Here is an 18,147-nt window from a genome sequence, read left to right as displayed (position 1 = left end):
GGCAGGTCGAATAACATCTGTGGAAACAGAAGCAGTTAATGTTTCAGGTCTGTGATCTTTCATCAAAACCTGATGGAAGGTCTCAGACCAGAAATACTAACTGTTACTTTTTCCACAGAAGCTGTCAGACCTGCTTGGTTTTTCCAGTATTTTCTGTTTCTATACCCTCACTGAGTCAAGTGGTTCTGGCTGGACAACTTGCCGTTGGTTTGTGCTGGTAAACTGCATTGTTTTAGCTGATTAACTTTAGCAGTACTTGCGCACACACTTGGAGGGTATTTCCAAAACTTTGAATCTAAACCTATAAAAATGGTTCTATATACTTGGGTAAGTGGCACCTGTAACGGTTTATCGTACATCTGAAAGATGGCATAACTGAGAATGCGGCGCTCCCTCTACTGCACTGGAGTGTCAGAGGGCCATTACAACACGGAAGGAAACATTCAGCCCATTGAGTCCATGCTGGCCCTCTGCGAAGCAATCCAATTGGGCCAATTGCCCTGCTTTATCTGTAGCCCTGCAAGTTTATTTCCCTCAAGTGCTTATCCAACTTTCTTTTGAAATCATTGATCGCCTCCACTCAACCACCTGTACCTTCAGCCTGGATTATATTCTCAAATCTTGGGAGTGGGACTTGTACCCAAAACCTTCTGTCTCTGAGTTGAGAGTGCTGTCCACTGGCTACGACTGACACCTGGGGACTTTACTGTGGGTAGACAGTAATAGAATTGAAAAAGAGGATGGTGATTGAAGATTCTCCATGGAAGATCAAGGTGTACTGAGAACCATTTGATTATGGAATGCTTCACCAAGTGCCAATGGCGTAGAGACTAGAATGTTATTTGAATAAGGGTTAGAATAAACATTTGAATAGGCAGAATATTAAAGGGGCCAAATGACCTCGCCCTGAGCTGTAATTTCTATACTTCTATGAAAACCTCCCTTATTAAGCCTGAGCTCAGAGTGGTTTAGAAATGTTGTTCCTGAGCTGGATTTAGGAAGATGTACCTGGTGGGAAATGCCCCAACCGCTGAGCATGTTGAACTGTGCAATCTCAGTTTTGTTCCAGATCACACTTTGCCACTCATCTTTGAAGTGTGAGGTCCAAATACAGATTAGCTCTGACTGAGGTCCCCAGTTTACAGTCGTCACCTTCAAACACAACTGTATCTAAACCAAAGTCCAAGGGGATAGTTAGAGTGATTGGGCCTGTTGAAAGGCTGGGGAGTCTGGCCACCTCTTGTGTAATGCAGGAATGTAGAGCAGCCTATAGCTCCAGGGTTATAGGATTACTACTAGTTACAGGTAGAATAATGATATTACCCCTATTACTACCAGTTACAATAATTCACTGATAGTTTATATGTGTTACTGTTGGTAATGAGGGATTATTACCATATAACTATTAATTCCTGACGAAGTTTCAGTCAATTACTATTAGTTACTAGTGGAGTGAAAGTTTTACTCACCTCTGATTTCCTCTTTCCAAATCGGTTCTCCTACTCTTGGTTCCCCTCTTCTCCTGCCAAAGGGTTGCCTACTGGTTCTTGGAACTTCTCGCGCAACAGCTGATGACAGAAAAGCATGAGCAAAAATACTCAACTACAGGGAACCTGACCGTAAAAGCAGTAATAAATGCAGGTTTCCTGTGGTCCAACCTCCAGGCATGCCTCCACCCAGACTTGGTAACCCCCACCATTCATCCCTCACAGTCAGATTTCTGTGGCAATGCTTTCAGATTTACCTTTGTAGAAGGTTATTCCAGATGTTTATAACATTACTGTAGTTTTACAGAAATAAACTGTACTTCATTGTAGGCAGACTTGATTGCATTAATCTGAAGCAATTCATGCTGAACCTGCAGAAATGTTACTAAATTGTGTTTTTAAGCGCTTAGACTGGTGTTTGACAGTTTTCTCTCAACTGGCTGCAAGAGCTCTGTATAATATGTGTTGGGCAGTTTGAACCAGTTCCTCATGAGCATTATATAACATAAACTACTAATGCCACTAAATTAACAATTGGATTCAGAAAGTCTACAGGATAGTTAGTGTGGCAGATGAAGAAATGACCTTTGTGCAAGAGGAATGCTGTTTGAAAAATGTGCTATGCCTGATTAACAGTGCCTGATACTGCCACAAGTTGCCTAAAATTGAAAAATTCTACTTCCCTGCACTAAAATCAAAGCACAAAAAATTCACACATTTGTTTCTCATTTTGGATAAGTTCACTTTAAACTTTGTGCTCTGTTGGCATGTTTAGTATTCATTGTAAGTATTTACTGTTGTCAGTATTTTCAATTTTTTGTTAAAAGTAATAAAAATGAGTTTTTTTCAAAATCAAACTATTATTGATTTAAATAAAGCAGCATAGAGTTTGCCACATTGTGGTAGAGGACTGGGATTAACTCTACCATACTTATAGTTCTTTGTTCTTTCTAAGTGGTATATATGTTATTTAGACAGATCAATTAATGTGATTAATTAAAATGTAACAGATGTAGCTGAATAAGCTATTTTGGAAGACTACAGAATGTATTTCTAGTACTGTGAAGTGGGCCAACTGTCATTGTTAGCACCTAAAACAGTAGCTGCCTTTGTGCACCAGTTGACAGTGCAGATGGCCAAGATGGTTCTGTAGTTTAACTCAACTGGCTTTAGCCTCTACTCCTGGATAATCCAGCCTATTACTGTGGATACAGGGTGGTCTTAGTGGCCAAGTTTAGTTCTAATAGGCTTATAGCTGATAATCAAAGGCAGTGTAGATCACATGTGAAATCTGCTGACCTCATTCTTAAGTGAATTAAGGTTGTGCTGAATGAACTTTGACATTGCATGTTCTATAGTTGTGGAGCAGTAGATTTTAATATTTTGGGGATGCTAGCAAATAATTGATTTCGTCTTCACAGTCAGAATGACAAGTTAGAATTTGAGTTTGCATGGTACTCTGCTTCATATTTTCAAAGTGGGATTTATGTTGCAAGAATAAAAATCAAAAAACTTTTGATTTGCAGTTTTTAGGAATTTAGCCATCATTAAAGTGCATGAATTTGTTTGAACCAAATATTTACTGAAATTTCTATGTAGGATTAAATAAAAGGGCATGTTAGTGACATTTAAAGCAGCAAAATGCTTTAAATTTGTGTTATCTTGAAGTCTAAAAAAACCCACCATTGATCATTTTATTTATCATTGCCCGGATTTCTGCCAGACCTCTTCAAAAGATGATTAAATAAACTATGGTGATTCATTCCATCCTGCATAAACTCTGACCCAATTCCTTAGTACTATGTGGTATAGTCTTGCTAAGTGCTCTTTACTCTGTGCCTGAAGACAGGAACAAGGAAGATGAGACTCCTCAGTTTGTGTGAAGAACTGTTAACAATAGTTTCTTGCAAATTTATTTTTAAAAAGTAAGAAACACTAAGGATGTATTAATAATTTATTTTAAATATACCCCTTACACTTCAACTCCAATTAGGCTTAAAAAGGCTATTTCTTTTAGTTTCTAGCTACCACTTATTCCGTTTCTTTATATTTTCCCCAAATATTCTGAACACATTACCTTGTAACAATGGTTCTGCCTGTCCAGCCACTCTGTTTTAGACCCCCAATCTAGTTTCTGTTTTGTTCACATCTCTGAGACTATGCTAGTGGAGTCAGACATCCTCTGAAACTAAGACCATGGACGGAATTTTAGAGCCCCGTGGGGGTGGGGCCGTAAAATGCGGCAAGCGATTCAGAAGTCCATTGACTCTGGCGAGACCGTAAAATTCCACAGTCATAAAATTTTCCCCATGGGTTTGTTGTCTGTCTTCATTTTACCTCATCTTTCTGTGGCCTTTGATGCCATTAACCTTATCATGGCCCCGCAGAATATCTCCCCTTTGAGTTGTCTTCAATGGCTCAACCATCTCCTGATTATGCTTGGACAAATCAAATCAAATATTACATTGCTCTTAATGTTTTTCCCAATGCTTGCAGTCATTCTAGTGTACCATAGGGCACCATCCTCCCTCTCTCTTCATTCTCTATATGTTATTCCATACGTTATCATCTACAAGTATGAAATCAGCTTTTAGTCAGGTCCATCATTACTACACTTCCTTTAACTGCTTTTCCAACATTAAGACTTAAATAAGAAGGCATTTTATCCAGTTTAATGTTGGCAAAGTTAAACCATCTATTTTGCTATTTTGGTTGTATATGCAAACTTTGAGATGATGCCACCACCACCTTTTTTTCCGTAGTAGGCGAGCTGGTTCCAGGCCTCTGCTAGTTTTTCTTTTATGTGAGCATCGCTGGCTGGGCCAGTATTTATTGGCCATCCCTAATTGCCCTTGAGAAGGTGTGGTGAGCTGCCTTCTTGAACCACTGCAGTCCATGTGGTGTAGGTATACGACAGTGCTGTTAGGAAAGAGGTTCCAGGATTTTGACCCAGGGACAGTGAAGGAATGGCGATATATTTCCAAATCAAGATGCTGAGTGGCTTGGAGGAGAACTTGCAGGTGATGGTGTTCCCATGTGTCTGCTGCCCTTGTCCTTCTAGACGGTAACAGCCATGGGTTTGGAAGGTGCTGTCAAAGGAGCCTTGGTGATTTGCTGCAGTGCATCTTGAAGATGGTATACATTGCTGCCACTGTGCGTCGATGGTGGAGGGAGTGAATGGGGTGCCAAGCAATGGTGCTGTTTTGTCCAGGATGGTGTCGAGCTTCTTGAATGTTGTGGGAGCTGCACTCATCCAGGCAAGTAGAGTATTCCATCACGCCCCAGACTTGTGCCTTGTAGATGTCACTATAACAGAAACATACGGATAAAGTTCAACTTTTGAGGGTGGCACAAAATGGGCAGTAGCAGATCAGGCGCCTGATCCATTATATACTTCACTCAGTTTCCTTTTCCATTGGCTTCAATGACATCGGCACACTGTGCTCCCCGAATATTGTACTGAAGTATAAGCCTTGAATATGTATTGAAGTCTAAGAGTGGGGCATGAACCCAAAATTTTTTGGCTTGGAGGCAAACTGGCTAACAACTGATCCAAGCTCATAATGCCTGCAATTTAACCTGAGTTAGCTGCTCTACAGATGAAGGCTTCAGATCAGATTGGAATCTTTCTCCTCTTTCGGGAATGAAGAGAGATTTGGCTCAAGGGACCTTAAATGGGCATGAGAATACAAAGTACAAAATAGGCATGTTGCATTGAATGAAAGCATTAATAAGTTGAATATAAATAGACTTTTTTGCTCTAACAGAATTTAACCTTGTCAATTGACATAATATTAAAACTTAAAATAGTGGATAGTGTCTTCACTTATACTGGTATTCCTATAGATACAACACATTGTTTCTGACATGCTTTTCGTATACTGTGTTGAGTACTAAAAGACTGCATTAGTTTCCCATATTTTATTCCAGTAAACCCAAACTAATGGAATGCCATGAAATTCTAGCTGTGACCAATATAATTAATTTGAATTCAATTAAGTTGTCATGCTTGTATTATATTTCACAAGTATTGTGTCATGGCATCTGGTTTAAATTTCCATAATGATCCACATAAGTGATTAAAGGGATCTAATTTACCTCTAATTTTGTGAATAGTTGGTATGTATTCTTCTCTCTTTTACAATCTGCACATACAAATAGGAATTGTCATCCTAAAAGGGAAAAATCATCTGGGGGCACTTTTGCTTCAAGAAATTTATGCCATGTTGCTATTCTTTCCATGTTCTTCATTTCCTACTTTGTAAGGCCTGTCTTGAATTGCAGCCTTATTTCTTTACCTTAGTTATAAGTGTTATCAGTACTTGCCAGAAATGGGAGGAACTGCATGACTGAAATTAAATGAAGTTTTCAGTTTTTAGGAATGTTAGAGAGCAAGCACTTTTGTCTCCAGCTCTTTTAGACCATATCTGAGCTTTGTGCTTCCGATCTTCACTTTTCAATTCTGTCTTCTGTCTACTTTTCACATACCGAAGGGAGATAGGATTTTAAAAAATTAACAGGCAACATAGACCAAACCTTCCTGGAAAAATAGTGGTAAGTTCCTGACATGCACTGTTATTAATATGCAAGCCAACCAGCAAGTTCAGAGGAAAAAGAGGTATACTGTGGCTTTCAAGGCTCCATAACTCATTGACCGATTTATGCCACTCCACCATTTGCCACATCTCGCCCTCAATCTCCCCATTATTTTTAAGTACTTGCTGGATTTGCATATTAATTGTCAATTAAATTCATTATAGGAAGTTAAGGCCCGTACTTAAGAGTAAGTACTTTTTAACAACATGATGATTGTTAATGTGATGTCAATCAATTTCTCTGGCCTAGAAAGAGCCATTTAAACTGTTGAGTCTCATTTCTGCAAGTAGTAAATTCACAGATTTTAAAATTTTCAGATTTTTAATTTTTGCTTCCTTTTCTCTCCTTTAATCAAATCTTTCTTTCCTTCTCTTTCTTTCTGCCTCTAATTCACCTTTCTTCAGTTACTCCTCTGTATAAATAAAAGCAAAATAGTGTGGATGCTGGAAATCTGAAATAAAAATAAAAAATACTGGAAAAACTCAAGGTCTGTCAGCATCTGTGGAGAGAGAAACAGAATTAACGTTTCAAGTCCATGTGACTCTTCTTCAGAGCTCCTCTGTTTGTTTCTCAATCCTTAAATCTCAATGATTAGGAAAAAGAAGGGCAAGGGCAACAAATGCATGGGAACACCAAGTCCTGCGAATTCCCCATCCAAGCCAAACACCATCCTGACTTGGAAATATTTCGCCATTCCTTCACAGTCACTGGGTCAGAATCCTGAAACTCCCTCCCTAACAGCACTGTGGATGTATCTGCACCACATGGACTGCAGCGGGTCAAGAAGGCAGCTCACTACCACCTTCTCGGGCAATTAGGGATGGGCAATAAATTCTGGCCCAGTCATCGATACACACACCCTGTGAATGAATTAACAAAGGAGACACGAGGGGCCTTTAAATTCTAGTTTAAGTTCTACTGCTGTTGCTCGCATCTGATAAGAGTTGATGGGGGCCAAGCTCTGGCTGTGATCCACTGCAGCCCTTCATTCACCCCACCGCCACCCCAGTTGTGCATTGGCTGCCAATTTAGGATAGCAGGATTTATTTTGGTGATTTATTTTCCAATTATTTTGACTGTTGATGCCCTGGGCCTAGCCTGTCCTTTCATCAAATAGTCTCTTCGAACCATAAATTCAACAAGTACAATAACAAGCCTGCTATGCTTGATGCTTCATGAGGCATTTTGTACTGTTTACTAAATTGTTCATGTTATCTTACACAAATCCTGAAAATATTTTTCTGCCCTTCTTCCCTGTGCTATGTTGGAACCCAAATTGTATAACAGACGTTTTAATTCAAAGGAATAGGAAAAAATGACTTATGGATGTTATGACAACCATTGCATTGAGAATTTTAGTCTTAACTTCATAGTGAATCAGTACTTTATCTTGCTCTTTTTAACCATGTAAAAGCACCTGCAAAGGTGCTCTTTATTTATTTGGCATTTTTCTCACCTGATGAAATTACAACCTTCAAAACTGCAGAGGTCAAGGTTAGCAAAGGAAGTGTGCATTCCCAGGCAAAACTCATTGTTGAAGTGGGCAGTATTCATAGGTAGGATTTAATACAGCTTTACCAGGTGTGAGAATGCCTTTGATCTACAACTTAGGTTCATAATAGGGTGTGCATACCAATTCGTTCACAGGCTATTAAATTGGCCAATTGCGTTAGTTTTGTCATTTACATCTAAGCATTAATTTTTCACTAGCCTGGCTTTGATAGTGAAACTCCTGGAATTAAGTGCCTTTTCAGTGAAGAACTGAATGGGAATCTCTATCTCTAGTGGTTGTCTGAGAGAAGGAATTTTATTTTAAAGTTCTAGTGGTGTAGCTATATATAGACACATGGTTTTGAAATCCAACTTGGTCTGTATAAATTAATTAATTTTCTTAGAGGGCCATGACAACTGAGACATAATTTTAGAGCTAGGATAATTATATTGTATTGACACCACTTCCTTTTTTTAAAACAGTGAGTAATAAGTATCATGTCCATACCAAGCACCACGTAAGTGTGTCTGCATGTTTAAGCCCGCAAACCAGGGTCTTTCAGGGTGACGGTTACAATTTAAGTTAATGAAGAACTGATTGGTCTGTCAGCTATTTACAGTCATACATTTAAAAATCTAAAGGTGTTCACAGAGCAGTGAAACCTTTTAAAATTATGCACTTAAATCTTAAATGAAGGCTTCTTTGCAATTTATTATCTTGCAGTGTGAAACCCAATCACTGAGACTTCCTTTACTTGCCAACATATGTTGCTTCCCTGGGATAAGCAGTTTTGTGCCCCAGTTTTACATTGATGCAATATGAAAACGACAATATGACTCACCCGTTAATTTTTCCTATCATATTTGAAAATTTGTTCATAATGCATTCATTGCACTGAAGCTATCTAGTTAATTACCATGAGCCTGATGAATTAAATAAAATAGATTGATTGCTTTATTAATCATCCATACAAAATGTGTGCATAAAATTGACTTTAAACAAAAACAAGATATAGTCACAATCTTTGCTACGAGATGTAATGAGTGTTGTTTAAAGATTGGAGGCAGCATACAACCGTTTTCGCTTCAGCTGCTGATAGTGAGCTACTTAACTGTATTGACAGTAACAGAATAATGATAGCAGTATTGTAATAAATTGCTGGGCCTTTATTGTACAGTACTTATTTCATTTTACAGGTTTTTCAGAACCTTGGGCATTAATCTCATTCACTGATTGACAGTGGCAGCAAGGGAAAAGAGCACCTTTATTGTTTGTACTAGTCAAATCTGTTAAACCTAATTCTGCTGAGAGTATTTGCATATTCTTAAGTATTTCTTCTGAGTGGGCCTAAATCCTTCTCGAGTGTTTGATGCATTTTCAAATTCATTCTTAAGGTATCTACATGCACTATTAGTTCTGTATAATGCAGCCAGGCATAATCTCTCAGATAAGGCTGGTCTTGAACAAGACTTTCTATGAAGGATGGCGTGTTACATTTCTGACTTACTCTGCTCAGCTCCTATATCAACAGAAATGTCAAGTACTGTACAGCAGAATATCTGAAATATATGCCTGCTAGCAGTGGACATCAATAAAGGCAAAATGCAATTTCCAGAATGTTAATTATGTACTAAAAGCCTAATATTGTGCCTTATGTAGTTTTACATTCATTCCATCCTTTAAAATTAATATTTTATCAAGACTTGTGCTACAACATTATTTTTCACAAATGGATGCATATATAAATAAATTTACTGTGTCTCTAAAGATTCCAATGTTGGGACAGCTTGTTTTGTCAATTGGCAAAATAATTAAATCAAACTATTGCATAATTGCTATTTAATACTTCCTTTTGTTCTTATTTTGTGGTAATATGATCTATGTCTGTACAAAGAGGATTTCCAGACAGTTTGATTGTGTGATCTTTTTAACGTTTAGGGCATTTTAAAAATCAAATTGCTAGTGATTTACTTGGTTTGATACTGATGAAAAAAGATTGTGCTCAAATGATGAAGAATGTTTTCAGTTGCTGAATTTGTGAGACCGCATTGTGAATATTTATAATTCAGTTTCATGGGTGTTAATGGAAGGAAAGTGCGTAAAGATCAATTCTCTTAAATACTGATCCACAATTTCTATATTCAGCCTCTATCACAGACTCCAAGTAAAATATACTGTATGCAGAAATTAGTGCTGTTTTTATCATTGGCAGCATATAATCAGTTAAAGAGCTTAGCATTGCATTTAAGCTACAGCCAGACCAGAAGATACTGAATAAGTTGTTAACTTGACCAACTAGATCAGGAAGGAAATATATTGAAGAAATGCAGATAGGATATAATAATTCACCTGCATTGCTTTTCAAAATGTAAACTAAAATGTTGCTGTTCTGTGTATTTGACATGGCTAGGTTTTTCATTAGTGTCCTGGCAGGAATGATGGTTAATATAGTCATGGTTATACCTGCCTGTTAAATCCAGTGAAGCAGATTTTATTCACTGATACTTTCTTTCCTGTTTCCTAGGAGTCACCTTCTGGCCGTAGAAAAGCTCTTGCCACCAGTAGCATTAACATGAAGCAGTATGCAAGCCCCATGCCTACACAGACCGATGTAAAGCTGAAATTCAAGCCTTTGTCTAAAAAAATAGTTGCTGCCGCACTGCAGTTTTCTTTATCTTGCATTTTCCTGAGAGAAGGCAAAGCAACGTAAGTTTCTCTGAACTTAAACTGAACAACATTTCCCAGGTGGCTTCAGTTGTATTTTGACCTCAGTGCTTTCTTTATACCTTGTCAAATGGCAATACGAGGGCACAATAGTATTTTTGAGTTTGCTAACTGTGAAATCTAAAGCTGTCGACAAGAAGCATGTTGTGGTTTTCTTGTTTCTTTGAGTTGAAGCTATGTTGAATATATTCCTTGGTAGATTCTTTTATCTAGCGATAAATGAAAATTAAACCAATTAACCAGTCAGTAGCAAGCAAGAAATACAAAGTATAAAATGCCTTCTTAAGACCATTCCTATGAATATAATTTAAAATGAGACATTAGCATGCACAATGTTTCCTCTTTTTATGAAGTGAAAAGCATCCGTTTCAGTGATGACCAAACTCTAATGAATTACTGAATATTTTAGATAACTGGATCGTATTTGCATAAAAATGGTGCAAATATATAAAATTGATTTATGAGATTTGGATTAATGCACAAAAATAACAATTGCCCTGCGATAGCAGTATACCATTCTGCATAAAAGCTTTGGTTCTAGTATTCTTGTTTATCAAATTACCTGTGTACGTAATTATCACCTGCTCATTGGATCAAGGAACCATTTTATTTCCAAATTCTTCCTGTCAGTAATTTTTTTTAAATCAAATTGAATTCACATAGTCTTTTTTGTTATTCTTATAAATGTTTCTTAAGTATGTACATAGTCTTGAAATCCAAGGTTTGATTGTAATGATTTTTTTGATTTGCTAATAGTTGCAAATGGTTAGTTTCAATCTTTTTTCTCAAACTGAGATTTTCAAGTAAGGGAAAGATGAAAATAAAGAAAACATTTTTCTTCACTAAAGTATTATAGGTATTTGTTTAAAACTTTTTCAGTCACTTTTTTATTGTTTTATGTTGTGCCAATTATTTCTCTCCCTACGACTTAATTTCTTTTGACCGCTCAGCCCCTCACGCCTACTCCTCCATTCAATAAGATTGTGCCTGATCTGTTTGTGTTTTGAATTCCACATTCCCATCTACCCCCGGTAACCTTAGGTTCTTGTCTGGCAAGGGAATCAATCTACCTCTGCCTTAAAAATATTCAACCACCCTGTCTCCACCTCCATCTGAGGCAGAGTGTTCCAAAGTCACATGACTCTGAGAGAAAAAAATTCTCCTTATCTCTGTCCTAAAAGGGCAACCACTAATTTTAAAACAGTTCCCCCTAGTTCTGGACTCACCCACACAAGGGCCATTAGGACATGAGAATTGTTTTGTTATTATGGGTTTTCCATGTTATTGGGCATCCTTTTCAATTCTGTACTGAAGTTCTGGCATGTTTTTGTTCTGAGGCCTTTATCTCCTGACCTTTTTGCTCCTGCTATTGAATTGCTTCCTTGCCCTTATACTTTGCATTTCTCAGGTGGCTTCAGTTGTATTTTGACCTCCATGCTTTCTCTATATCTTGTATTTTTGAGTTTTCTAACTGTGAAATCTAAAGGTCTTTGACAAGAAGCATGAGAAAAAAGATATATTCTTAGTGCATTTTTTACTGGCCAATTCTTTTTCGCAAACCTCACTTTTGTCCCTTTTGGGTGTTCCCAAAACCTTGCAGTGTTTAATACTATCTGCAGTGGAATTGATGGCATTTCTCTGACATTTGGTTGCATCAGCAATGAACTGTATCACAGAATAATATCAGCATGAAGACATGCTGTGTTATGTTGCTTCTACTATAGATGCATTCTGCTAATTAGCTAACTTCTCCCTGGATTCGCAAGTACGCTCAAACTTTAGCTTACAAGCACACTTCCAGATCTTTGATCATGCCTAGCAGAACACCACTGCTCCAAAGACGTACCTTTGCCCCAACCACCCTCTTTACTTTAGGCTGCTCCCCGTAGTCCTTTCTCTAGCTTTTTAACTCATCTTAAAATGGGACCGCTGCCTGTCCTTGTCCCTGTGGCAACTGTTGGCTGTCAGACTCCCCAAAAATGACTGTCTCATGAAAAGTTGTTCACTGAACCTTGAACTGATCTGGTGACCTATCACAACACTGCTAGAGGGTTCCACCCTTGTTACTAGGCAGGAACCAATATAACAAGCATCCTGTACCTTAAATGTTACAATCTTCACAGACTGCTAATTTAGCACCACTGGACACTGAATTGATTTCGTAACAATTTACACCAGTCTGCCATCTATTTAAAACAAAGTAGTTCTGCTAAAAGTGAATAACAGTTCGCAGTTGTCTGATATTTTACTATTGACTATGGTCTTCAATTTCTGTTGCAAGAAATCCTACTACTAAAATGAGGAAGAATATTCAGAAATAAGAGGAGCATTATGATTTTAATGTTGTACCTGCACAGAATCTCTAACAGGTTGGTGTGTTGAATAGTATGATTGTGCAGTGAAGCTGGTATGCTGCTCCCAGCTGTTTAGTAATAAGAAAAGGATGATTGAATGTCCTGCATAAATTTGGCATGTTTGTCCTTTCGATATATAGTAACTTTCAAAAGAGCAAAATGATATTTTTAAGGGAGAGATCACAAATGGGTATACACTACCAGTTACAGGTAACCTTAGGGGTAAGTGTTTCGTTAGCTTGATTTCTGGACAGCTAATTGAGATTATCAACAAATGGGATATTTGTAGTCTCTTGTTTTCAGAAGCCTTGTCTTTTGCTTTTACTTAAAGCCACAATCATGGTCACTACTGAAGACAATACTCATGAAGCAGTGAACTTTGAAGTTTTTTTAGCATTTTCTATCTTAAGATTTTACCTTTTTGACATCTATCATCAACCTTTTTAAACAATTTTGCAACTATTGGTTTGTAACTTTTTTATGATGTCTATTTGGAACAATAAACACTCCTGAGAACCCCTTAAACAATTTTTGAAGTGGCATTCAGCAGAAACCCACAGACCTGTTTTTGTTAGCATTTTAAGTGGGTTTTTGTATTCGCCAAGGTGAGGAATGCTGTAACCATGCTTTGTTCCATCTCTTTGGCTATAGGTGTGCCTGCTATTCTGCCCATCCATGCACCTTTACTCCAATGCAACATTTTCAATTTCCCACATCTGCATCTTGGTGGTCTCCAAGTGAGACACTATTTGTACATAGAGGCATGAGTAGTTTAATGTAATATATCCAGCTGGTAGCTCCTTTGTGCAACTCGCAAGCTATTCAGAGTCCCTATCCTCAAATTAAATTCAGTAACAAAAGGTTTGTAATTTCTATTTGCATAGATATCAAGGGAGAGTGATGAGTAAATGATCCCTTGGATTTTTCTTCCCTCATATAGCAGCTTAGCTTCTCTCAGTCATCAAACTTTGGAAGCACTTGGTCTGTATGTTGCAGCAATTTACTGGACAAATTCTCCAGGACATCAGGGGACCTTCAGCAATAGAGTTGACTCCTTATCTGCTGAATTGCTTTTAAAAGATAAAACTCAACTGTTGAACAAATCTTCTGAATCATGTACTTAAGGTTTTTGACAAGTTATGTTTCTGATGATCAGGGATGAGGATATGCAAAGTCTGGCTAGTCTGATGAGTATGAAACAAGCTGATATTGGAAACTTGGATGACTTTGAGGAAGAAAATGAGGAAGATGAAGAAAACCGAGTGAATCAAGAGGAGAAGTCAGCAAAAATTACAGGTTTGATACATTTGCTACCAACCTAGAAAAAACTTATCTAAAGGTATATTGTGTATTTAAAAATGTATGCAAAGGTAATTTATTGCTGTAAATTTTCATGTTGTTCTTGTTGTCATCATTCGCCCTTCTGCCTGTTAGTAAAAGCTGTTCCATATTATTTAAAAGAAAAATTCATGAGCCAGGATTTTTCCCTCGTCAGGCGGGCTTGACAGGAGCGGTCAGGAAGCTGACTGCTGCCCGCGATCTGGGCCGGACCGTGATTTCACATTGACGGGGCAATTAAGGCCCGCCCAGTGTGAAATGCGTGCTTCAGTGCTCAGCGCTGCCTGTGTGGGGAGGGGGAGGAGGGCGAGAGCAGAAGTTCACGCATGTGTATCGGAGCGTGCTGGAAAAGGCCCCTGAGGCACAGAGCTGCCTCAGGGAGATGTAGAGTTTTGAAGATTAAAAATAAAGATTTTTAAAATGTTTAAAAAAAACATGTCCCCTCATGTGACTCTGTTACACCAGCAGGGATGTGTTAGAAATTAGGATGAAATTTTAAAAAATTTTTTTAATGACGGATTGAAGCCTCATCCTGCCCGTGGATGAGGTTTCACAAAAAATGCAAAGGCCACTTTGCCTTTTTGCCTGCCTGCCGACCGTGAGGCGCCCGCCTGCCGACCGTGAGGCGCCCGCCTGCCAACCGTGAGGCGCGCGCCTGCCAACCGTGAGGCGCCCGCCTGCCTGGTCAGCGGAAAATCTGGCCCATGAGCTCTTTTAATGGACTGTTCCTCTTCTAGCACTAGTATTTGTGTATTCTCTGCAGGATGTTTAAGCCTTTTTCTATCATTATTAATATGTGTTTGAAGGCACCCCTGGAGGGAAAGGTGTGTACTGGTACACAGAGATCGCACTTAAATGGCTCATTATAATTCCTAAGATATTTTGTTGACATGGAACACACTTTAGAGCTTGTTCATCTTCTTTATATGGCATTAAAACTTTTCTTAGTTGTGTATTTTCTTTGCAGCTTTTGTGCTTTTTTCCTTCTGAGAATGTTCTGGTAGGTAGTAATGAATAGTTGACTGTTTATGTTCCACGCGATCAGGTTAAAAATGAGATAATGCAGGCGTGGGTAATGTAAGATATTTATTCCTTTGTGGGATTCTGGGCGTTTCTGACAAGGCCAGCAGTTATTGCCCTTGAACTGAGTGGCTTGCAAGGCCATTTCAGAGAGCAGTAAGAGTCAGCCACCTTGTTTTGGGTCTGAAATCACGTGTAGGCCAGACAAGGTAACGATGGCAGATTCCCTTCCCTAAACAGTATTAGTGAATCAGACGGGTTTTTACGACAATTGGTGATAGTTTCAATGGTTACCATTAACAAGACTAGCTTTTAATTCCAGATTTATTAATTGATTTCAAATTCCACCAACTGCCGTGATGGGATTTGAACCTGTGTCCCCAGAGCATTGCTTGACCCCCTGGATTACTCATCCAGTGACATTACCACTACCCCACCATCTCCCCCTTGCTTGTCCTTTTAGTATAAACAATTTATCATAACTCGAGCATTTTCATTAACAGGGAGTTAACATGTCCAATCAATCCTATTTTTTAAAATTTCAACTGGACCCTTGATTTGATATATTAGGAAATTATTAAACAGCATGACTAGAAAAAGACAGGAGTCCATGCATATAGATCATGAAAATGTCATGAATAGGCACAAAAAATTGTCAAAAAAGCTAATGGAATGCTAGCCATGATATGTAGAGGAAAAGAATACAAGTGGGTAGAAGTGATGCTGCAGCCATACAAAGCCCTGGGTTAGGCCACACCTGGAGTAGTGTGTTCACTTCTGGGTGCACATCATAAGAAGGATATAGTGGCCTTGCAGGAAGTGCAGCATAAATTTACTGGAATGATACCTGGACTCCAAGGGTCAAATTACAAGGTGATATTACACAAACCAGGGTTGTGTTCTCTGGAATAAAAACAGAATTACCTGGAAAAACTCAGCAGGTCCGGCAGCATCGGCGGAGAAGAAAAGAGTTGACGTTTTGAGTCCTCATGATCCTTCCACAGAACTTCCTCTGGAATTTAGAAGGTTAAGGGATGATTTGATCAAAGTTTTCAGGACATTAAGGGAACAGAGAGGATAGATACAGAGAAACTATTTCTGTTGGTTGGGAAATCTAGGACTTGGGGACATAACTTAAAAATTAGACCCAGACCTTTCAGCAGTTAAGAAACACTTCTGTACACAAGGCATGATAGAAGTTTGAAACTCTTGTCCATGAACAGCAGTTGAGTCTAGATCAAATTTTAAATCTGGACTTGATAGTTTTTGTTATCCGAAGGGTATTAAAGGATATAGGGCAAAGATGGGTATATGGAGTTAAGTCATGGATCAGCCATGGTCTCATTGAATAGCAGAACAGGCTTGAGAGATTGAATGGCTTACTCCTATTTCTGTGTGTGGGTGACTTAGCTATTATTTAAGCATTTTATGTCTGATGAACAATATTTGTAAACTTCACACTACATTTTTTCAAGAAAATTTCAATTGCTGAATGTCATTTAATTAATGACTATTATTTTCAAAATTGATACTGTAGTAGCAATAGAGTACAGTATATGAGCTTCATGTTGCTGACTTAGACTGCATTTTTATTTCTTTATATAGCTTTAGATTGAGACAGGAGCCATCACTCTGCTTTGAAGGTGTACTTTGTGATGTTTTTATTTTGTAACTTGGCTAGTTTTCAACAGCAGGACATTGTGATCTTGACTTTAACTTTGTGAATCTTTTAAGATTAATTTGAAGTGGTACATTTTGGTTGCTTGAGTGAGAACAGTTTTTAAAAGGGACTTAAATAGTTGTTTGCTTTATAAATCTGATCCAGATTTAACTAAGAAACTAGCTTTCCAGCCAAACAACCAACAAGCTGGAGATGTATAAAATGTTCATCGGAAGGTTTGTGATGCTCGTACTCCTGATTTGATATATTAGGAAATTATTGAACAGCATGATTAGAAAAAGGCAGGAGTCCATGCACATATATCATGGAAGTTTCATGAATAGGCACAAAAAATTGTCAAAAAGACTAATGGAATGCTAGCCATGATATCTAGAAAAGAATACAAGGGAGTATAAGTTATGTTGCCTCCATATAAAGCCCTGGGTTAGACCACACTTGAAGTAGTGTGTTCATTTCTGGGTGCACATCATAAGAAGAATATACTGGTCCTGCAGGAAGTACAAGGAGATATTACACATCAGGAGTACGAGCTGCAGTGCAATTCTCTACATCATCTTGAATTTTAAGGGCCACATTGCTTATTAACATCTTGTGTGTTGCATTTTCTTGGTATTTCATAGTATGTAACATTTTATTATAAAAATTATTATGATTGTAGAATAATATCTAAATTTAAGAAAGCAAATTGTAAGGATTTTTTATGGATCAGAATGTGAATGAATAACAATTCTGCCATATCATCTTGAAAAAAAAGCAACATTTAAAACTCAGTAACATTTTTATATACTAAAATATTTAACTGGAAGGAATTTCTAATTCATACTCTCTGAAGTGTGTAATTCTGCATTTCCCTAATACCATGAAACAATCAGTAAAATTTAAAGGAATTTTGCAGTGTTTGCTTGTGTTTGCAATTTGCATAGAATGACTCGTGTTAAAAAGGGGAAAGAATTAATATTCCAGCACCAATTGGATGTTTCCATTTTTGGCTACCTCCTGGTCACCTTCCTCACCTTTGGGAATCATTTTGATACAGGAGCAGGAAATTCAAAGTAAATTCACGCTGCCAGAGTTTGTCTTCTAGTCAAAACTAACATTAGCTCTACCTTCTCGTGACAATAGGATTATTTTCTTTCTTTTTAATTTTTGTTTTATATCACTCTTTGTGATTAATAATTTCTTTAAGCTCACAAAGGTTCACGGTGTGCATCTCAGCATTTTATAAATAACGAATTCAGCATGCTTTTTCCCCTAACGGATTGCATCATCTGTGGGGAAAGTTCTGACGATGTGTCAGATTTGAATTGTCAAAATTATCAAGGAGTGAATGGAAAGCATTCCTCACTTAGGATTAAGGCCCTGAAAAGAATCAGACTAAAAGCATTCTACTGAAATTTTTTGTTTTGCCATACAGCACTTCTTTTGATTCTTACATTTTCAGAGCTTGAGAATGTT

General features: G+C 37.9%; 1 protein-coding gene across 4 annotated transcripts in view; it reads left to right on the top strand.

Moving 5' to 3' along the window:
- ehbp1 (EH domain binding protein 1) overlaps positions 1–18,147 on the top strand; it is a 383,657-nt gene that overhangs the window by 114,085 nt on the left and 251,425 nt on the right. For all 4 annotated transcript variants that reach the window (XM_041177904.1, XM_041177895.1, XM_041177886.1 and 1 more), the window contains exons 5-6: positions 10,100–10,281; positions 13,810–13,949. In XM_041177904.1, coding sequence (XP_041033838.1) covers positions 10,100–10,281; positions 13,810–13,949 — 322 coding nt within the window. The remainder of the gene's footprint in view (positions 1–10,099; positions 10,282–13,809; positions 13,950–18,147) is intronic.

Source organism: Carcharodon carcharias, chromosome 2, assembly GCF_017639515.1.
Source record: "Carcharodon carcharias isolate sCarCar2 chromosome 2, sCarCar2.pri, whole genome shotgun sequence".
NCBI lineage: Eukaryota > Metazoa > Chordata > Chondrichthyes > Lamniformes > Lamnidae > Carcharodon > Carcharodon carcharias.
The sequence above is the reverse complement of the archived record's forward strand: the minus strand, read 5'-3'. Positions and strand labels throughout refer to the sequence as shown.